Source organism: Rhipicephalus microplus, chromosome 1 (assembly GCF_043290135.1).
Source record: "Rhipicephalus microplus isolate Deutch F79 chromosome 1, USDA_Rmic, whole genome shotgun sequence".
NCBI classification, from domain to species: Eukaryota; Metazoa; Arthropoda; class Arachnida; order Ixodida; family Ixodidae; genus Rhipicephalus; species Rhipicephalus microplus.
In genome coordinates, this window is record NC_134700.1 from 288,416,367 (window position 1) to 288,439,220 (window position 22,854).

At 43.9% G+C, this 22,854-nt stretch overlaps 1 protein-coding gene across 1 annotated transcript in view; it reads right to left on the reverse strand.

Moving 5' to 3' along the window:
- Positions 1–2,253: 2,253 nt before the first annotated feature.
- The window catches only part of LOC119165547 (lachesin-like), a 125,576-nt gene continuing 104,975 nt past the window's right edge, over positions 2,254–22,854 (reverse strand). Inside the window, exons 4-11 of the mRNA XM_075865099.1 lie at positions 20,643–20,847; positions 10,279–10,461; positions 9,744–9,872; positions 6,197–6,484; positions 5,777–5,842; positions 4,955–5,047; positions 3,854–3,980; positions 2,254–2,660 (exon numbers count right to left, since the gene is read on the reverse strand). Of these exons, the coding sequence (XP_075721214.1) occupies positions 3,895–3,980; positions 4,955–5,047; positions 5,777–5,842; positions 6,197–6,484; positions 9,744–9,872; positions 10,279–10,461; positions 20,643–20,847 (1,050 nt within the window). The 3' untranslated portion in view covers positions 2,254–2,660; positions 3,854–3,894. The remainder of the gene's footprint in view (positions 2,661–3,853; positions 3,981–4,954; positions 5,048–5,776; positions 5,843–6,196; positions 6,485–9,743; positions 9,873–10,278; positions 10,462–20,642; positions 20,848–22,854) is intronic.

Consider the following 22,854-nt stretch of genomic DNA (forward strand, 5'->3'; position numbering starts at 1 on the left):
CTTTTTTTTTGTCCAACCACCCATTGACTAATATCTTGCCTGCCCGTTTTTGTGTGAAAAATGGTCGGAAACGCTGAAATATTGAAAACCACCGGGAGGATAATCTACCTGTTTTTGACAACGAATGAAACAATACGGTACAGGCACTCAGTCAGACAGTATTAGCCGAATGCATTTGCGATGAGAATTGCTTCGTCTTTAGAGCCACCCACTAAGGTATCTTGGGAGCTATAGAGTTTAGCGCTGCTAAGTTTGAGGACGTGGGCTTGATTTCAGGGTGACGGCCACCTCACCAAACAACGCATTAGAAAAAAAAAATTGCGACTCGTGAGCTGAACTGTAGGCGTGTGACAAATAACCTTCGGTGCCTACAATTAATCCGAACACACCGACAATGACATGATGACAAATCATATTGTGGTTTCGGCCCGTTCCGTCAAGCTTCTAACCTCTAACTCCGTAATAGTTGACAGGGTGTTTGGTGTCATTCTTTCGTGCCGAAATAGGCTCCGGCTCAATATGGTTACTCTAAAAAGATTTTGGGAAATTCAGAAATTTCAAATAGCTGCTGACAACTTTCATCTAGCTAGAAATAACACTAGTCAATTAAGCTGTAGCCAACTGCTTGTTGCCTGTTGGTGTAATTAAAGAAAAAACATCGTCCTGTGCAGCATAGCACTGTTTCCTGTTGAAGCGAATGCATACAGTGAAGAAATTAAAGCCAACGTGCGAGTTGAAGAAGTCGCAAAAGAATAATTTTTCGACAACTTTTATTCCTGTTTTGTACACAGCACATTCCGCCGTTGTGTTCACAGTAGCACTGCACAACGGGTCGATGACGGATAGATTTACAACGATCGACGATGTATGTATGTACACATGATAAAGTGACATATTATTAACAGATGGTCTACCTGAGAAGAGAACCTAAGAGGCTGGTGAAGCCACCTTATATTCGTGTACATTGGCGCGACAATAGAGGGGAATTCAGCGTTCACGAAAAGATGCAACAAGACTTGTTTGAAGGTTACTTTCTTTTCTGGTATTCATGTACTGAACTTTCCAGACATCTGCCCAGGACTTTGGAAAAACATGTCAGCTGCTTTGTTATTTTGAAAAATTCCATAGGTCTATAACACATTTCGGATACGGTGCTTATAGATCCAATTAAATGATGCCTTTTGAGTTCAGCTTCTGTGGCGCCTTTTAAGTTGATGGACGAGTCTCTGGAGTCTATAGAAGGCAGATGTATCTATGGCTCTCACAAATATGCCACAATGTTCACCGCGAAACACAAGTTGGGACGAGTGGATTGATTGGCAACAATTGACGGCTACCCTAATGATTGATCGAAGTGCCTGGCTTAGTGACAGGCACTCGACGTCGTTTGTATGCCCCCATTAACACCAGCGCCAACGGTGATATCGTGGGTTAACTTTCGAATTTCGTCTCGCTGCCAAGACTGATCTAAGCGGCTCCTTTGAAAGAAGCATCGTGGCGTCGAAATCTGCTCCGCAAGGTGCCGCAAAAGTCCATGTTGCCGACAAAAAAAAAAAAAAACCCATCTGCACTTTCAATGAGCTCACTCAATAAAATTTTCCTAATTACCCTGACAGTTCATTAAGTGTGAAGCGTAAAAGCATTGTGTCTCAAAGTAAAAGAAAGCTGAGCTAGTTGGCAAGTAATCACTCTAAAAGACAAGCCGTGCAAAACGGGCCCTTCTTGTGTCTGTGTTTGCTCGCCGTGTCATTTAGAATGTATTGTACTTTATGCTTAAACCGAGCGGAGTGCGTTACTGTTGACGACTTCTCGGCTGCACATCGACAAACTAAAGGAGGTTCTTTGACACGGTAGTTGATGGAAAGTAAAAAAAAAATCAAGGTAGACATTACGGTTCTTAGAGAGTATGTAAGTAATTGTTCCTATAAGTAATTGTTCCTATTCCCTTTTGACACAGGGCATGCGTTTAATGCGCCACAGGAATAAAAAATAAGTAATAAATAAATAGTTAGTCTGTTATTAATGTACTGGCCAGGCGTCACGGTGTCGCTTAGAGTTTTGTCTGACAAAGTTCGCCACCCGAGGGAGCAATGTACTAGCTGCCACTCCACCGTTTCCTAATGTGTTGGAGTTCTTACGCCTGCGCACTCTGGTAAATAAACCTTTGTTTACGTCGATTTGTTTATTTGTTTGCCAATCGGGGAATGCGCATGCATATCCTAGAGAACGGTCAATAGCGGGAAGTCATGCAGAACAGATAACTGCATGTGGCGGAGCAAGTTCAAGAGGCCGAAGACATTGAATTGTGAACACTTCACCTATACTCCTATATATATATGTACATTTGAAACTTACAGCGCGTACGAGACGCGTTTCCAGCAACACAACAACGTCACCCTATTTTACTCTAATGTACAGACAACTTTGACTTGTTTGGGCGAGCTACTGAGCCTTTTGATGGAGGATCTGGGATGCGTCCGCCTGGGGCGCTGCATACGGGCGCTAGCCTGATGACGTGCCGCGTCCGCTAGAAGGGAGCGTGGCGTGGCTCCAGGCATCAGTGACGTTGCACAATAGGAGTCACTCGTGCTTGCATTTCCTCGCTCCACTCGCGCGCGTCGTTCAAGAGAGGATGATGGAAGGCTTTCGAACGCCATAGCCTTAGGAAAAGAGAGAGAGAGAATAAAGAAAAAAAAAGGGCGCGTTGTTAGAGTTGTAAGCTCTAGCAACCCACTTTAAAGCTGGGGAATGGTTAATGGAGCAGTGAGAGAGAGAGAGAGAAGGAGAGGTTAAACAAAGATACATTCAATGTATGCATGAATATGGGCACTTGAGGTGTGCGATAACACTGAAAACTAAGCCCCCCTAAAGAACCCCGAATCTACTTTTGGTGCTTCGACAGGAGAAGCATGTAAATTATGATACTTTTGGACGAAGACTGTGAGGTAGATAGGTTGAGAAAAAGATCCCTCATCAGAAAATCGACGAGTTCTAGTTTACGACGAAAAACAACCTCAGAGTCAGAACATAGCTCTAGACACTCATACAAAACGTTTATCCAAGTGTAATTGCTTGTTAATGTGAATGTCGGGTAATCATAGGGTAAATACTATTAGCTAAGGCGGCGAGCCAATTTCGAAGAAGTCATAAAAAGAAAACACATTGAGAACTTTATTCACGGTTTGCAAAAAAAAGATGTGGATCCACCTGACACTAGCAGAACAAAATGCTGGGGTGTCTGTTGGGACATGGAATAACACATCCACTCGGCAATTCCAAATTGTTAGTTTATGGTTGTGATATGGTCATGACGCCTCGCCTAAACGCAGGGCGTCGAAAGTACATGAACCAATGAATCTGATGATCGGAGATAAATTGTAGCTATTCCAATAAGAAGTTCTTTTTTAAACTAGTAAAAACAGTCGTTTCTTGTTTGATTTCTCAAAAATTGTTCGTGTCACAAGTACACATAAAAGTTAGTGGAAGTTTACGAATGAACATTACCTAAAATTGCACCACCTACCAATTCGCTAGCTCAATGGCACTGAAAAACTTTGAAGGTGAAGCAGTGAAGGGCCGTAATATGTGGAGTAAGTTCTAACGAAAGTAACAACAGAAAACGACGCCAAGTAATATTATAAACTGATAGTCACTTTTCTAACTTCTGAGACAGCCGCTGTTTATATGCAATAAATCTAGCGTCCAACCTGCAAACGGCTTCCAGTTCTACTCAAAGGTGAAACGGAATTGTCTTAGCTATACGTAGACAGGACCTAGAAAAATCCGCCGGCAAGTATTGTTTCTGCAAGTACAAAAACTGCTTCTGAATTTGACGTAAGCGGAAATGGCTCACGTTTTCTTTTCGTGCTTCCTCTTCAGATTAGCTGCATGTTATCACGTAAACAGATGAGCTGTGGTCACCAGGCATATTAACATCAAGGCGACATTACCGCTAGGGCATGTCGAAGCATCGGTCGGATCTGCACATATCGGAATGAGAGAGAATAAGGATGAAAAAAAGGCAGGAAGGTCAACCAAAGGCTCATAACACAAACGAGTTCATTTCCCAAAAAAGTTGGTGTGAGGGGTCCAAGATATTTCCGTGGACAGTAACCGAACCTGCGACCTTCGAATAACGCGCTCGATGCTCTACCCGTGAGCTACCATGGCGGCTATCCACCAGCCACTTCTTGTTGAAGGCCTTTCAAGGTCTTCAACAAGTCACCTTTTTTTCCCTCCCAGAAAAAAAAAATTCGTCCATGGGCCTGCTCTTTTGACCTAGTAGCTGTTAGTTTGCTATCAGTCACACCACACGTCACCCAACAAACGGTGAGTGAGTTATCGTCCACTGACACCGAATGCAATTTCTGCTTTTCAGGCTGCATGCAAAACGGAAGTTCCGCAATCCCAGTAAACTGTGTTGACTATAGTCATAACCCCACCATTGCGGTAAGGCTGATTTGGAGGTGCCGCGGGGCGAAAGGATAAGATCCAAATACAACAATATTTCACATGAGTAGCATGAAATCAGTGTGTGCAGAGCGCTGACAGTTCACGCCATGGAAACGAAAAATGTTTTTACGGGGTGGCTCAAAATCATTCCAGTAATCCTTTACCTACGCTGTAAAAACGTCACAACAACGGTTAGACGAAACAAAAAGAATTAAAGCTTAGCCACCCAGCAGGTTAGTCTGAAGCTTTCTGGAGCCACCGCATCAAGCTACCATGAGCATCGCAAAAATGATTGAAGTCACGATTTACTAGTTCGGTGTACTCAACACAGAGCTAATTTGTTGTGAACACTTACTGTTATTCTTTATTCGTCTTCAGCTATGTTTAGATCATACAGCTAACTAGCTTACGCTGTCGTATTTTCATGCAATCAATCAATCAATCAATCAACCTATCTATCAATTAATCAAAAAGATCACATAGACCAAACTAAAACACTTGCCCTGCGTTTTGGCTGGTGGCCCAGTCAGTGATGGCCTGGCAGGATAGCTGCGTTGCTTTGTTATAGAGTCGCGAGGAACCTCCATTTTGCTTTCTAAAAAAAAAGAAAACACAAAAAAGGAAACTCCGAAAGGTGAAAAATTCATGACTTTTCAACTTTTTCAATTTTCAAACTTCATTTCAACTTTCTTGGGCAAAAAAATTAATGTCCCAATTGCTTTGAGGTTGATACGAGATAAGATGTAAACACTACTTTCATACAGCATGGGTGAAAACCACCCTTTATGAAGCTTAGAAACGGACTATATATCCTCACGTGATATACTGCTAAAGCAAGCTTGCGCCGAAACACATATGTTATCAGGATAGAATAAGAGTAAGAATTAGTTTACTTCAGCAATTTACTCAACTGTGCTTTGCGAATTCCATATGCCCTTCCCGCTTTTTTTTTCAGAAAAGAAATGATTTGCGCAGCAACAATTGCGAGACAATGTTTTGTCATATCATTCATTAAGGAAGGAGTAAAAGAGAGAGAGAGAGGAAAGGCAGGGATATTAACTAGCCTAGAGAAACTGGTATGCTACCATACACTGCCAAAAGATAAAGGGAGGTTTAAAAGTTAGAGACAGAAAGGAATATGGGGAGTGCAAAAATACATAAAGTGACACACTTTACAGTCCCAATAGCGATAGCGGCCTATAGCCTCCAGTGAAAGCATGCATGTAGCCTTCAAATATTTAGCGATTCCTGAGTTAAGGATACGAATGCTTCCTTATTGCCAGGGATAGCAACGTGCACGACACCCAAGTGCAAGCGCAGATACCTTCAATGCTTTGTATCCTCGCTGTTGAGGGTTCCTTCACCTTCGAAGGTGGCGGTATGTGAATCTCTGTGAGAAAAATGAAGCAGTCATCACTTGTTTGGCAATGTTTCGTCATCAATTTGGCACTTGTTTTTCACTGCTGCTGCTGCTAACAACAATTAGGTGCATGACAAGAACCTTGGGGTGCCTAACTAGAAAGAAAGCAGGAACGTTTTTTTTTTCTTTTTCACTCAGAAAACGAACGCGTATGTAACACGGGTATTTTCCGTTACGCAAGTGCCACAGAATTCAATTCATTTTCTTTCTATAGGGAGAGAGGGAGCTGATCTTTGTGAGCTAATATTGCATTATATTTGCCATTGTACGAAACTGGCGGGGTTTTATTAGGCTCTAGCGTCCACGTGAATAACTTGAACTGACCGTAAAGACGAATGGATCCCTCTGTGGAGCCCAATGAGTTCTTCGCAAAGCACCGGTAGGCGCCGAAATCCTCCGGCACAATACGGCGAATGCGAAGTCGCATGTGCACTTTGTACACGTTCTCTGTGCGGTTCAGCGAGTACTTCGCCGACTCAGCGATGAGGTCACCGCTCTCCAGGGTCCAGTAGTTGATGGACATGGGGAACGCCTCGGTGTTGCAGTCCATCACAACTTCGCCGCCTAGTGGAGCTCCAATCAGTTGGTTAGGAATCCAGATCATGGGAGGAACTGCAATTTGTGGTAGCATTAGAAACACCGTCCTTACTGAGTATCCCATCTTACGTAGCACCAGCTGCTCTGCAAGTTCAGACTGTGCTCTGTTGACTAAATAGTTACAATTTGCCAAATAAATTAAGCACGTTGTGAATAAAGCAATCCTAAGGGTCTTACGTTTCAAAACCACGAATTGATATTGAGAGACGCCTTATTGGAAGGCTCTGGCAATTTCCGTCGCCTGGGATTTCATAACGCGCAGATAAATTTAAGCGCATGGGCCTCCAACACTTTGCTTCCGTCGAAATGCAGCATCCACAGCTGGGACTCAATCTTGCGACATTTGGGTCCCAGGGTGGCTGCTTTCAATGAACACAAAATGAGCAGAAAACCCGCCTATTCCGATTTAGTGGCTCGGTAATGAACACCAGATGACCAAAATTTTACCCGGAAATACCCACTAAGACGTGCTTTATAATCACATGGTGGTTTTGGGAACGTAAGACCTCGGCAGTTATTGGTCTTCGGGTCCGTAGTGGAGCACCATACCCATGAGACAACCACTGCTGTCCAAACACGCTGCTCTAGTCTTGTTCATCTTTTATTTTCAGAGAGAAGTCAGGCCTGAAGTAAGCTCAGTTAGAATTTGTCCTTTCCTGTTTACTTGATAGGGTCGAAGCAGTTTAGGGTCTCGACTTGTCAGGCGTGTCGCGTCGTCGTCATGGTCGATCCTAAAAGCGCACGCGCCACAGAATTGAGTGAATCCAGCCACCGGTCCGTACTGCGCATGTTATGAGCGAAAAGTTCGTGCTTAAAGCCATAGCTTCCTAAAATACACTAGAGGGGACTCTGGCGCTGCGATCGTTCAGCGACCATGGGAATGATGGGTAGTACACACATTTGCCTAGTCTTCGTACTTGTGGGTGGCCAATCGTACTTGCGGCTTCGTTTATTGCTGTGTTTCGGGTTTGTTTTGCAAAAAAAATTGAACCCTTTGGAACTTCGTGACCCGATTTGGTAAGGTAAGTCTAAAAGAATGAAGTGGTGAAGCGCAACCACTGAATATTTGCTGATACTTCTATCGTGAGAAAACAGCTTGAAGCCACACGAACACACACGGAGCCAAAAGCAGGCCAGAAGTACGAAGGTTAGACAAATGTGTGTACTACCCATCATTCCCATGCTCGCTGAAGCGCCGTGCGTTGCAGCTTCCATAGACACTAGCGCCAGAGTTCACTCTATAGTATATTAGGAAACTCTATTATTAAAGCGTTATGTTTGGCTTAACAGTGGTGTCCCCGGTGAAATTTACAAAGGCACTCAAGTTTTGTACCTAAAACCCGACACACAGACGTGCATCTCTACGGTAGGGTCATCTATTTGAAACGCGAATTTTTAAAGCATCTGCGAACCGATGGAGGGACCAGTGGCGAACAAAGCAGCAGAGATTACGCTGTGTGAAACACCGGCACACGCTGCACGCTTCGCCCCTTTTCAGGTGTAACGTTAGTGGAGCTGGCTATTCATGTCTCATCATAAGCAAAAAAAAAAAACGAAAAAAAAAACGGGAAGAGTGAGGAAGGGAAAAGCGTTTGCACGCGCCTCCAACTACACCCGAAGCTTAAGCACAGTTGCCAACGACAGGTATGACTTAGATGAAAATAGAGGTTGAATAAAGCATGTCACACGTGCAATAATAAGTGAGAATACACGCAGATTTTAACGCGATAGCGTTAAGCACTCGTTTGGAAGAAAATACGGCGTCGGCATCGTTGGTTGTGAGCGAAAAATTACCTTATGGGTGACCAAAAAATTGAGCACGAGGCAAATAAATTAAATAAATAATAATAATCCTTAAACAGAGAGGGGATTAAACCAGGGTTGTTTGGTTATGTGGGGGCCGAACCTGATTAGTTTGCGTGGCAAGCGGATGTTCTACCACACGGCCACGCCTCTGCTTGTGAAAACAGTGAAAATAACTTCATCTACTTGAAAATTCAGTGAAAAAAGCTTTCACGTTTCACAAACACACACATCCTGTATAGATACTCCACAATGCAAAATGAAATATTGCCGTAATAATGCGTGGTACAAGCGTCCATTGCCAACGGGTGTCAGAATATGTGATTTTATCATAATGGCTCCGTGGTTGAAAGTCAGTACCCTACCACTAAATGAACACTCTTCTCCACGGTGTAAAGTACGCTTGGGAGATGAAAGCATGCGCCGCCACGAGATCTGGCGACGCGTGCTCATTACGCCATCTTGCTGGGAGTGCTGAAAACACGGTAATTCCCCCCGAGATTACCGTCAGCAGCTGCAAGTGGTAGATCTAAATAGCTTGCCATTAAAATGTTGAACGAGGTGCTCCTCTGTGGCTTAGTGGTTAACGCCTCACGTTCACGATGCAGAGATTTCGCTTTCAATTCCGCACACCGGAATCTCTTTCTCGATTATTTTTATTTCTTGAGTTTATATATATATATATATATATATATATATATATATATATATATATATATATATATATATATATATATATATATATATATATATATATATATATATATATATATATATATATATATACGTACACATATACAGTGAGTGACGCTGACACCGGTGGCAAAATCCAGCGGGGAGTGTTCATATAGTTGCTATAGCAATAAAAAAAGTGTTTCGGAGGGGTTTCATTACCGTACTTATGCTCAATCGCAACGCGACCATGACTGTAACGTGAGGGGGGACTTAGGTAGCAAAAATAAAAAAAACACACTCGTGTTACAGTCGAATAATGACCGTGTGTGCTTACCCTTGTTGCTGCAAAAATTCTATAAAAAATATTACGATAAGTATGCACACAAGGGGAGCCGATGCAAGCTGTGAAAGTGCTGTTTCTGCAAAAATGAACTGTTGGGCTAGTTGGTTCACATTTGCAGTGAAACAATGCTAGCTAAAACGACAAACTTGACTAGGAGGAAGAAACGTACACAGGCACTTTGAGTGCGCGTCTTCCTACCTGTCTGGTCTGTTGTTTCCACTGACGCTGCTGTTCCTGCCTGGAATTACGTCGATGATTCGTACCGCTTTCACCCTTACCGTTAAACAAGAGAACATAAAATACTAATAGCTTCTCTTACCACTACAGAAATTTTCCTGATGTCTAAGCAGCCTTTAAAGTTCTCACAAGCTGAATTTGAAGAACGAAGCACGTAACAACTCACCTTACTCTGGTCATAAGTACTTCGGCTGTGCCAACATGAAAAAAACTCACAGTGTACTTGTAGGAGTATCCTCCTGCTGACGGGAGATGGAACACCATTGGAGGCGATGCAGAGGTAGGGTCCCATGTGAAGACGGCTGACTTTGGTGATGCTGACCTCTTCGCCCTCATAGGAGACATCTATAACAAATAAAGGCAATGAGCGTCGTATGACTTTCTAAAAAAACTCTTTCTAAGCACTAAAGTGAAATAAATGAATGCGACATTCTTTTATTGCAATCACTCAATGAATGAATGGTTGAATGAATCTATCTATCTATCTATCTATCTATCTATCTATCTATCTATCTATCTATCTATCTATCTATCTATCTATCTATCTATCTATCTATCTATCTATCTATCTATCTATCTATCTATCTATCTATCTATCTATCTATCTATCTATCTATCTATCTATCTATCTATCTATCTATCTATCTATCTATCTGTGTGTCTATCTATCTATCTATCTATCTATCTATCTGTCTCTCTGTCAATCAATCAATCAATCAATCTATCAATCAATCAAATAATCGTTACTGACTATCGGTGGCAGTAGACCCTAGCTGTTCCTGCCAGTTTCCCACGGCGATGGGCGTTCCGTCCTCCCGTCGCCAAGTGATGCGGGGCGCCGGGTAGCCCTTGGCTCGGCAAGAGAGCGTCACGTTGGAACCCTCGCGCACCAGCACGTCAGAGCTGCTCTCGCTGTCCACGATGTCCGGAGGCACTGAGAGAAAGTGTAAACAACCAGGAAAGGCGAAAAAGCGTGCATTACTCAACGTGTTCAGAATACTCATAGTGTGCACGTACAGGCTAGGCGCTAGCTTGTCAACACAGCTATATACAATGAAACATCTGACCACCAAAGGTAATATGTCTTGAGTATTCCTTCTTGTATCCTGAAAAAGTTATGGCTAATGTAGTGTCTTCGTTAAACGAGCGTGGAATACTATATAACGGCTCACTGTTACAAATAAAAGCTGCTCCTTTCCCCACGGCAATTTTTTCTTCCTCGCTCCAAGCCCGGTTGTCCATTTTTTCTAATCTTCCTATTTTCACGCCTTCTTTGCATTATTAAGCGTGCTGGCAGAAAACAAGCCTTCGTATTTTGTCCTCCGTTAAGTCCTGGGCCGTTACTGACAAGTCGATTTCAGTTAGCTACTGAGAGGATGAGTCGGAGAGGATGTCCTGAAAATGCGTTTGAAAGGACACTGAAATGGTAAGATACGGAAATACGTTTCTATTTTGGAACGATACGTGGAATATAAATCTTTATTTTAGCAATAAAATATAGTAAATGTAAAGACATGGTAAGCTTGGTCTGCACAAGGACATTCCTTAAAGCCGCCCCACAGATGCCGCAGGCCGGAAACACGACACCTTGAACACGCAAACCGAAGTGAAATAGTATTCTAAGACACCACCATAAATAAAGTATTACACATTACTCATTTCCATTCGGACTTTCTGAAATCCCCGATTGAATACCAAGAACATGAACACATGTGCATAAATTTTGGCGTCACATAAATATTATATTATTAGAGGGGGTGCCAACTACGTCTCACGCAACCTGTCAATAAACCGTTTAGACACAACGCCACCACTGTGTTTTCAGAAGCGCCGTGCACAACAGCCACACGTCAGCCCTTGACGTGCACTACGGAGATCACAATTTAAGCGTAGTGATATGATACTGGCGATTAGGACAGAAACGAGCGGAAGGCCACTAACAACGCCAGGATTAAACTGTTTCTTGGCGGTGACATGCTTTGAGAATTCTCATGGTTTTCGGCATGTTCATAGTGTAACTATGCTTCAAAGAACTTTGACCACCTTTCCGCAGGGAACCCTGGTGGGATGCGAAGAAGCAGCAGCGTCAGGCGCGGGTGGCGTCGTGAGATGAACGGTGCTAACGTGGTTGCGGCGGTGCGCGTTGGAAGATTTTTTTCAAGCGATATCTGGCATAGGTCTTGTAGGCGACACGCACAGACATGCTTCAACGCATACGTTCGGCATTAATCAGGTTTATTGCGCGTGAACCAACGATTAGACGTTGTAGCGAGTTGTGGTCGAGGCAGGTGTTGCGGGCGAACGTACGAGGTGGCAGCTGTGGGCACCGCGGTAAGCGCACAGCAGGCGAGAGAAAGTGACGTCAGTGCACACTCTGAGGAGAGTGTGACGTCAATGCGCAGCAGCGTTGTGACCTACTTGGCACCGCTCCAACACCTGAGTGCACGGCGCGTACGTACGGAGGGACAGCGTAACACAGGCAAGTCAAAAAGCTGTTTCGCATCTAATACATGCACGCGTATGTACACCTAAACTGAAGGAGCATGCGCGGAGGCATGGTTTGACTGCCCCGCAGATGAGTAGGGAGAGTCGCAGGTGGAGCTTTCCGAACGCGAGCCTTCTACATAAGAATGCGCTCAGCCTTGTAGCGTCTGCGTGCTAGCTTAAAAAATTCTAGTAAGCACGGGAAAAGCTAGCGGGCCTGTCTGCCAGCCAGCCTTCGTGTTCATGTTTCCGAAAAGGCGTCAAAGACACCCCGACAGCGACAGGAATTGCTTATGGAGAAACGGGTTCAAGAGGGTGAGAAAGGGCAAAAGAGAGAGAGAGAGAGAAACGGCTGCACACAAGATTGGTAGCGTTTGTTTGTTGCTCGCGTGAGAAAAGGATGAACACTGGATAGGGCGGAAGGAAATGAGACAACGAGGAGGGAAGGGGCACTGCCATCTTTGTTAGCCAAATCAAATTAGGGATCCGCAATGAAGTGGTTCCTCCAGTTGTTGCCCTCGAAGGTGCGGCAGTGCCATCCACGCATTGCGAGCGATGCGAGAGGAGAAAAGAAGGAGACGACGGGGTTTGTGTTTCTGGCTGCGACGACGCCAGGCCAAGCGGAGCGGAACCGAACACCCCGACGAGAGAGGTGTGTGTGGGAGGAAAAGGCGCCTGGGGAAAGAGGCGACCAAGGTGCAGTGGATGAAACGAAATAGGGACGCAAGCAAAGGCAGCGTGGGAAGAGACCCCGCAGAATGACACCAACAAGAAAAGAAAGGCTGAGTGATAGGGTAATACAAGAGGGTGAAAGAAGTAGAAAGATGAGGAGACAATCTAATTTGGGATTCACATCTTCCCGCGCTCCTTGCCTCAGCGCCGGTTCACCAGGCGTTCTTCTTCCTCTGCTCGTAATTTTATTCCGGTGCGTGTCCCCAGCCTCTCCCTCGCCCCCTTATAAGTGGATCGACGAAGGGGGAAGGCGGCGGCGTCTGTTTCTACTTCCTTTTCATAGAGTATATATACTGCATAGGGGAGCCCGTGGAGACCTATAGGGATACGATGAGGGAAGACGGGAAAGCGGGCCTGGATCAAAAAATGAGAACGAAAAGGGGAACGACGACAGTGGGGTGTCGTTTTTCGGAAACACAGTAATTTGAACTGAAAGAAAAAGAGGAATTTATTTCAAGTATTCCCAAAGTATAATGACCGCTTTGTCTTTCGATGCCGCTTCGGGAGCTCTCTTTTGCTGTCACGTATAGCAAACAGCAGCAGCTTCACATTTTACTCTTTTACGTGTTCTTTGCTTTTCGTGTGGTTAGACTATTTTACCTCGTCGCCATCGTCTTATTCTTCACAAGGAGTGGGCGGCTACTGATTTATCTTTGTCATTCGAAGTGGTTGAAGTAGCGGCAAGAAATAAAGAAAAAAAAGGGGGGGGGGAATAAAGCGGGGCGGTATTGGTGTATGGAGCTCCTCTACTATTGTTCTTTCTTTCTGCAGCTTCTACACGTGGGCTGCTTCGGTGGTTGCGAGCTTGGTGCCAAAGCCTGTGTCTTTGGTTTCTCGCTCCGTTTGACGGACCGTGTGCTCGACGGATGACGGTTAGGGAGTAGAGAGAGGGATAAAGGAGAAAAAAAAAATGCGGTGAGGGGTTTTTGCCGTTATGCGCCGCCACAGTCAAGTCCCCACGTGCGCGGATATAATTGGAGTGGAAGTAATAAACACTGCGGAGCCAGCGGCTCATATCAGGGCCGTGCGGGCGACTGGGAAGTACGCTTCCATGGACTTATTCAATTTAAGCTAATTTGACTCTTGGACGATCTCTCGAGCTTGAACTTCTAATAACATCGTCATGTCGTCATTCCTTCCCCTCTCCTTTTTTATCTTTCCACGCGCGTCTTTTCGGACAATTTTTACCTTGCAGCAGTGTTTTTTTTTTCTGAATGACTACTTCAACGTGGCGGTTTTTCGTGCGCGATCTCAGAGTGTGCGAGACGAGATGAAAATAAAATGACGTTTTTATCGCTGTGTATACGCCAGCCGTGAAAAGCTCTGCGACGTGAGCAAATATTTGGTCTCGGCTCTAAAGCGACAAACGACTACCTAAACCTCTTAGTTGTTTCTATTGGTCCCTGTATATTATGTACTGGGCTTACAGAAAATTAAAACACCCAAGTGCCAAGATCGTCATCAAGTTCTTGTTTCGTGTTGGTTGGTCGTCTTTAGTAAAGTGGTTGATAAAGGGAAGCGTACACTTGATGAATAGATTACTGTTTGCCCAACCGGTGATGGATTAAGCGCAATGTAGCGGGAAATTTCATATAAATCCTTCAGTCGATCGTCTATCCGGTGTAGAAAAAAAGTGGAGATGGAAAGATCGATAGACAAACTGACGGCTGATTTATTGTAGCTGCTCTTGTTTGTTCTCATCTATAATTTTTTTGATCGAGCTCACAGCGTTCTCGTCTCCTTCAAGTTGCCAGAATAACAAACGAAGTCTAAAGAAAGCATTTGATGAATTGTCCCGCAGTCACGAATTGAGACACGCCGACTTATACAACTTGACTGGGCCAGAAGAATAAGCGCGGTACATTTGTAACGTTAGTTGATTCACAAGAAAAATGTAGTAGTACAATCTCGGATTTCACATTCCAAAACCGTGATATGTGATAATGAGAGACGTTGTAGTGGAAGGCTTCGAAAGTTTTTAAGCAGCAGGTAGCATCTAAATCTTACAGCAGACGGGCCTGAACCATTTCGCCTGCACCGAAATTCGACCACTGCGGCCGAGGTCGAACCCGCAACCTCCCGGTCAGCAGCAGAGCACAGTAGCCAGGGATCCACCGTGGTGGACCACACGGCGAGAAGATTACCGAGAAGATCTCGAGAAGAAGAAGTCTCTGTTTTTAGGTGAACTGGCAGGCTAATGGATAGCAGTGTTTGTTTTTAAAGATTAACTACTCGAGATGTACGCGTTAAACATTACCTACCGTTCTTCTCAGTTGCGTTCAGGTAAGTAAGCGCTCAGCTGATTTACGAGTCTTTGGCATATCACCAACGAAGTTTTTACAACATTAAAAGCATTGTAGCTGGTGCCAGGGTTCACACCAGAGCGAATGAAAGGTTGTTTTACGTCAAGGAGCAAAAAAAAAAAAAAAAACAGTATGGAGATATAACTCGGAAATTAGCGGTCAAGAGTTAACGTTCTACTCCCGTGGAGACACTTCTATGCTAGCGGCCTCTGGCGGCCGGCACGTAAAAGCTCTACATGTATTGTTATATAACTATTTGCCCCATGTAAAAACTGTGCCACCTGTTTAGGAAGGAGTAAGCAGGTACACTGACCTATTTAACCGTGAGAGTTTGCCACGTAGTCCACTGTAGTCTTACGAGAAAAGAAACCTGCTGTGACATTATACAAGTAAGTCCTATCAATTTCGCATGTTTACCATGCGCTCTGAAAGCCGACACAACCCTTATTTCAACATAATATACCATGGTTACTCTCAGAAGACTTGGCAAAAAAGTGAATGAATGAATGAATGAATGAATGAATGAATGAATGAATGAATGAATGAATGAATGGGGATTTGCGGCCGTGTACTGGGGATTTGCGGCCGTGTACTCGATGTTAACGGTGGCTGTTTACCTTGTGTAGGTGGACCACGCAACTGCTGTACAACGCCGAGCCCAGCTATCGTTGAAAGACGCTTGATCTGCGCATGCTGCACCAGTTCTTCTGATTGCGAGCAAATAGCGGATCACCAATCTAGAGGCCTTGGATCTGGGCCTGTCATCTGAAAATATCGCGCGTGCGTTCTCCCCTTCGCACTGCGCTGTCAACGGCATCGACAAGTGCGGCACCCCGTGGTCCATGGTTACCTACAAGTAGCTGCGGCGACGACGGACTTGCGGGATTTGCGGCCGTGTACTCGATGTTAACGGTGGCTGTTTACCTTGTGTAGGTGGACCACGCAACTGCTGTACAACGCCGAGCCCAGCTATCGTTGAAAGACGCTTGATCTGCGCATGCTGCACCAGTTCTTCTGATTGCGAGCAAATAGCGGATCACCAATCTAGAGGCCTTGGATCTGGGCCTGTCATCTGAAAATATCGCGCGTGCGTTCTCCCCTTCGCACTGCGCTGTCAACGGCATCGACAAGTGCGGCACCCCGTGGTCCATGGTTACCTACAAGTAGCTGCGGCGACGACGGACTTGCGGGATTTGCGGCCGTGTACTCGATGTTAACGGTGGCTGTTTACCTTGTGTAGGTGGACCACGCAACTGCTGTACAACGCCGAGCCCAGCTATCGTTGAAAGACGCTTGATCTGCGCATGCTGCACCAGTTCTTCTGATTGCGAGCAAATAGCGGATCACCAATCTAGAGGCCTTGGATCTGGGCCTGTCATCTGAAAATATCGCGCGTGCGTTCTCCCCTTCGCACTGCGCTGTCAACGGCATCGACAAGTGCGGCACCCCGTGGTCCATGGTTACCTACAAGTAGCTGCGGCGACGACGGACTTGCGGGATTTGCGGCCGTGTACTCGATGTTAACGGTGGCTGTTTACCTTGTGTAGGTAAGTGTGTAGCACCTTTTTTCACCTCGATTATTACCATTGTCACTGGCTGCAAATCCCAACTTTCTATTATTGCTTGTTTGCTATGGGTGTTGATGTGTGTACGTATCGCGCGCGCATAGGACGCTTCCTTGCGCGCCACATACAACTCAAACAGCAATTCGCTGTCTGGCTCCGTTCAACGGCGTTTTTTGGTTACTGGAGACCAGGATGCCGTCTACTTGTAGTTTTGTTCAGTGTTGCACACATACTGCTTTGCGCTGGTGACATCGAAACAAATCCAGGGCCTGACAAAGTAGAGCAGCTATTAGTTTTGGTGAAAGATATAGGACAGACAATTGACAAATTCCAGAAAGAAACTTCAAGCAAGTTGAAGGACCTTCAAACGACTATTACAGATACAAAACGGCGACTTTCGAAAATAGAAGAGCGACTTGACGTTATAGACGTCTTACGTAAAGACGTTACAAGCGTGAACGAGGTCCTACAAGAATCACACGCCCAGCTGAAAAGCCTTGAAACGAAACAGACAGAGCAAGCAGATTTACTGGTCGACGATCTGAATAACAGAATGCGAAGGAATAACCTAGTCTTCAAAGGTATTCCGGAGCAGACAGCAGAAAAATGGAAGGACACAGAAAAAATAGTATCTGAATTTGTCACACAGCATCTTGGAATTCAATCGGGTGAAATAGAACGTGCCCACAGAGTAGGGCGAGTCACAGATGATCGAGTTCGGCCGATTGTAGTGAAATTTTTGAACTTCAAAGATAAGAGTAGCATTCTAAGAAACGCCTACAAGCTACAGAAATCTTCCCCTCGAGTCTGGGTAGAGGAGGATTTCTCGCCAAGGATACAGATGATAAGAAAGAAACTTCGCGATTTCGTAAAGGTAGAACGAAAGCCTGGCGAAAAGTATAAGCTGCTCTTTGATAAGGTTCTCCTGGGAAATAGATTGTACGGATTAGGGAATACTAATGACAGCACAATTGTTCAAATACCAAGGCACGAACCACGTGTAAACACGGCTTGACGCAGGAATCGTTGTGCGCATACCTTATCTCTCGTTGTATGTAATTTTCGCAGCATCTTGAACAAACAAGATCAACTTGCCACAATCGTTGAATGCTGCACTGCGGATCTAGTTCTCGGTACGGAGACGTGGTTAAATGCTGATGTATCGAACGGCGAACTCGCTCTGTCTGCTGATTTCAATATTTTCAGAAAGGACAGGTCATACCAGCGGGGTGGCGGCGTAATGATTGCCGTAAAAAGTCATTTTAAGGCGCAACTATTAGACACAGACGCACACTTAGAAATTTTGTGGATTGTACTGCAACTGTCAGCAGGTGAAACTTGTATTGTCGGGGTATGCTATCGTCCGCCAGACGCTTCTATCGAGTTTGTCGATAATTTGAATGACTCACTTAGTTTTGTTCAATGCAAACATCCAACATCACCAATAATATTAGCCGGTGATTTTAATTATCCGGGAATAGACTGGCGGACATGCACACCTACGGGTGGTACAAGAAGAAATGAATGTATTGATTTCCTTGATACACTTTCATTATTTAACATGACTCAAATGGTCTCTGTCCCTACACGCGGAAGTTCTGTTCTTGATTTAGTGCTCACTACTGAACCTGAGAATATGCGCGTCCACGTACTAGATTGTATTAGTGACCACAATGTTCTACACTGCGAGGCCATGATAAAAGTGGTAAAACCAGAAAAACAGATGAAAGTATTGTACGACTACAAACGAGCTGACGTACTGAACATTCTGTCCGACCTGTCGTCTTTCTCTGATCACTTTCTCACCAGCCTCCATTCTCGTGACACGAATGAAAACTGGCGAATCGTTCACGAGAAACTCATGCAACTAAAAAACCAATACATTCCTACAATTACAATCACATCTTCGACTCACAACTCATGGTTCACCTCGCATGTCAAGCGGTGCATCAACAAAAAAAAGCGCTTGTATTCTAAGGCAAGATTCTCGGGCACCGATGCTGCATGGGAAGAGTACAGAAACTATGCAAAGATATGCGACAGAGAAATAAAAACAGCTAAAGACAAATTTTTTAATGAGGATCTACCTGCGCTGCTAACAAACAATACTAAAAAATTTTGGAAAGTGGTAAATCCTAGGAAATGTTCGGGACAGCCAATTCATCTAACTAAAGACGATAAACTGTTGTCACCGTCAGAGGCTGCAGAAGAACTGAACTTATTCTTTGGATCTGTTTACACTGAAGAGGAGCCCATTTCGGCCGATTTAAAATTTGACTCCATTAACGCCACAATGAATGACATCGTGATCACTCCGGAAGGTATCGAATCGGCTATTGAACGTCTTGCAAACAATTCATCCCCTGGACCAGATGGTATATGCCCGAAGTTACTTAAAATTACTAAGCCAGTCATATCCCGTATTTTTGTAGCTTTATTTCAGCAGTCAATTGACACTGGATGTGTGCCTGACACATGGAAAATCGCTCGCGTGACGCCGATATTTAAATCCGGTGATTCATCGATGCCATCTAATTACAGGCCCATTTCACTCACCAGCATACCCTGCAAATTATTAGAACACATCATATCATCTGCAGTAATGACGTACTTAACCGAGCAAAATTACTTTATTCCTAACCAACATGGTTTCCAGCGCGGGCGTTCATGCGAAACACAATTATTCGAATTAGTTACTGACCTCCATTATGCCGTTCATGCGTCTACAATAATTGATGCCGTATTTATCGACCTTGCCAAAGCATTTGACAAAGTTCCCCACAGTCGTCTATTAATGAAGCTAGACTGCCTTAAGATAAACCGAAACGTTACCACTTGGATAAATAACTTTTTGTGTAATCGTTATCAATTCGTGACTGTAAATGATTGTTCATCTACATTGATTCAAGTTAAATCCGGGGTACCCCAAGGCTCTGTACTTGGACCGATACTGTTTCTCATCTACATTAACGACATTTCTAAAAATCTGGCATCTACTACTCGCTTATTTGCCGACGACTGTGTGATTTATAGAAAGATTACTAACCCAAACGACCACACTGCTTTACAAAAAGACCTTGATAGCATCGCTACTTGGTGCGATCAATGGCAAATGAAAATTAACGCTTCCAAAACAAAAGTAATAACTTTTACGAATACTACCCAGCCCCCGATCAATTCCTATCTCATTAATGCAATGCCAATAGAACACGTTTCATCAATAAAGTACTTAGGCGTCCATCTTTCCGCCGACCTGTCATGGAATGCCCACATTGACGCAATAACATCTAAAGCATCTAAAACACTTGGATTCATTAGACGCCACTTACATCAAGCTAACTGGAAGACAAAACTTACAGCATACACCTCACTTGTTCGGTCTAAAATAGAATATGCTTCATTCATTTGGAACCCACATCAAATTTACTTAATTAACAAACTTGAATCCATGCAAAATAAAGCTGCCCGATTCATAACCAGAAACTACTTGCGTCATTCGAGCATCACTAATATCAAAGCATCACTGAGCCTCCCATTACTAGAGAAAAGAAGAGTGCTGGCCCTGCTATCCCATTTTCACAAACTTTATCATAATCATTCGTCATTTGCTACCACTTACATATTGCCTGCCCATCACTATTTTCCGCGCCTAGATCACCCCTTCAAAGTTTTAGTTCCATATGCGCGTACAAACATCTTCTATAACTCGCCTCTGTTGTGCGCACTCCGTCTTTGGAATGACTTACCACATGATGTTGTGTCTGTAAGAAACTTCGACGCCTTTGTAGAAATGTTAAAAAGCTCACCTAATATTGTATGAAAAAAAAAAAAAAAAAAAGTGAATTATTTTTTTGTACGATAGTGTTTCATTGTTATTTGCTGTGCTTTAGTGGTGTTACCAACTGTTTATTTGTTCAAATGTAACCTAACCCTCATCCCGTTTACTGTAACCCCCCCCCCTATGTAATGCCCGGCAAGGGCCTTTAGGGTATGTGAATAAAAAAAAAAAAAAAAATGAATTGGGAACGCACCGAGCACATCGAGGTATCCTACTTGGCTGTGCATGGGCACCGTGTTGACCTGACACATGTAACCACCGCGGTCCGACTCTTGGACGCTGTCGATAATCAAGAGCCAGGTTCGGTCCGACGGGCTGAGGTGGACGCGATAGTTCTGCGTGATGACGCTCTTGTGGATCGTCAAGATCGTCTTGCTCTCCACTCGCAACCATGCAACCTGCACACGGTGTAATACAAAGTAAGTAAGACAAGCAACATTTTTGTTTATTACTAACGAATCTTGTAATTGAAGGAGTGCTAAGGAAAAGAAACTTAGACTAATAGTGTGTTCATAGACACTTGGTTGAAGGCTTCTAGGAAGTAAAGTTATGACAAAGTATATATTTATGGGCGACCTTAATGCCAAAGTAGGCCAGAAACAGGGTGGAGATATGGCATCAGCTCTAGTAATGCTAGACGGGAATTGTTAGCGGAGTTTGCAGGACGTAATAATTCACTGATCTTGAATACCTTATACAGAAAACGGGCTAAGAGTAAGTGGACGGGGTTAAGTACTAATGGAAAAACTAAAGATATGATAGACTTTATTTTGTGTGCACACCCAGGCACTGTACAGGGTGTAGAAGTAGTTGGCAAGATCCGATGCAGTGACCATAGAATGGCAAAAGCTCGTAGTCACCTATATTTAAAAAAGAAAAAAAAAGCGTAAACTGATATGCAAGAAGCCAATTCATGAGCCTGTGGTGAGAGGGAAAGTACCAGAATTCAGAGTTTTGCTTCAGAGTATATTCGCAGATCTAAATGTGGTCCCCTACGTTAGCGTTCACACAATAACCGATAATGTTAGAAGTATCATGAAAGAGTGTGCAATGAAAGTCGGACTTACACTCCCTTGACCGGACACTGGCAAACTATACTTCGAGACAAAAAAATCTGATTAAGGGACAACAAGCTGAGAAGGCCTCAAATCAAACCGACAAAGTAGAGCTAGTGGATCTTCCGACAATAATAAATAGACGTAAGGTAGCCGACATCAGAAGGTATAACACGGAGAGAATTGAACATGTGGTTAAAAGGTGGCAGAATCCTAAAATGTATGAAAGGAAACGCCTGCATAGGGAAAAATCTGATATATGCATTAAGGGACATGAAATACAGTGACATAACTAGTACGAATAGGATAGTTGATATGACGGAAAAGTTCTACAGAGGGCTGTGCAGCAGCTGAAACAACCAGGATGATATTGTAGGAAGCAATAATAGACCAGAGGAATTCGACATCACACCAGTAACAATAGGGAAAGTAATGAAAGTCCTAGAAGGAATGGAAAGAGGCAAAGCCGCGGGTGAGAATAACATAACAACTAACCTGCTGAAAGATGGTGGAAAAATTATGTTAGGAAAACTGACCACCTTACATACGAAGTGTCCCTTGACGGGAAGGGTACTAGAATCTTGGAAGAACGCCAACATCATCTTAATCCTTAAAAAAGAAAACGACAAGCACTTAAAAAAATTACAGGCCGATCATCTTACTGTGCATTTTCTACAAACTATTTACAAAATAATAGGTAATAGAATGACGGCAACATTAGAGTTCAATCAACCAAAGAAACAAGAAGAATCTTGTACAAGCCATCCCACAATATACCATAATAATATTATCAATCAGGTGATAGAGAAATGCGTCGAATACAATAAACCACTATACACAGTCTTCGTAGATTACGAGAAGGCATTTGACTCAGTCGAGGCATCAGGAGGCAATACCAAATCAGGGCATCGACGAACCCTACACAAACCTACTGGACGAAATCTTCAGGAGATCCACAGCCACCATAGTTCTCCATAAAGAAACTGACAGAATCACAGTAAAGAATGGTGTAAGGCAGGGAGACACGATTTCTACAATGCTATTCACCGCGTGTTTGCAGGAGATTTTCAGGGCCCTGCAGCGAGCACAGGACCGAGTTCACTGGCGGAACATGGGAAAGGCCTTTGTTCTGCCATGGTCGTAGTGAGGCTGATGATGATGATGACTCTCTTTACAGTAATGTACTGAAGTTTTGTCTTCATTTTGAAAGCAATGCGATCATTGTTTCCTGGTGAACAATCAGGCCGACCAAACCGGACGCCTAATTACTCAAATGCAAAGACCAACGCGCTTTTTTTCGTTTCATTTTTTTTCACAAGTAAATAACCTCAATAAAGATATATCAATGCT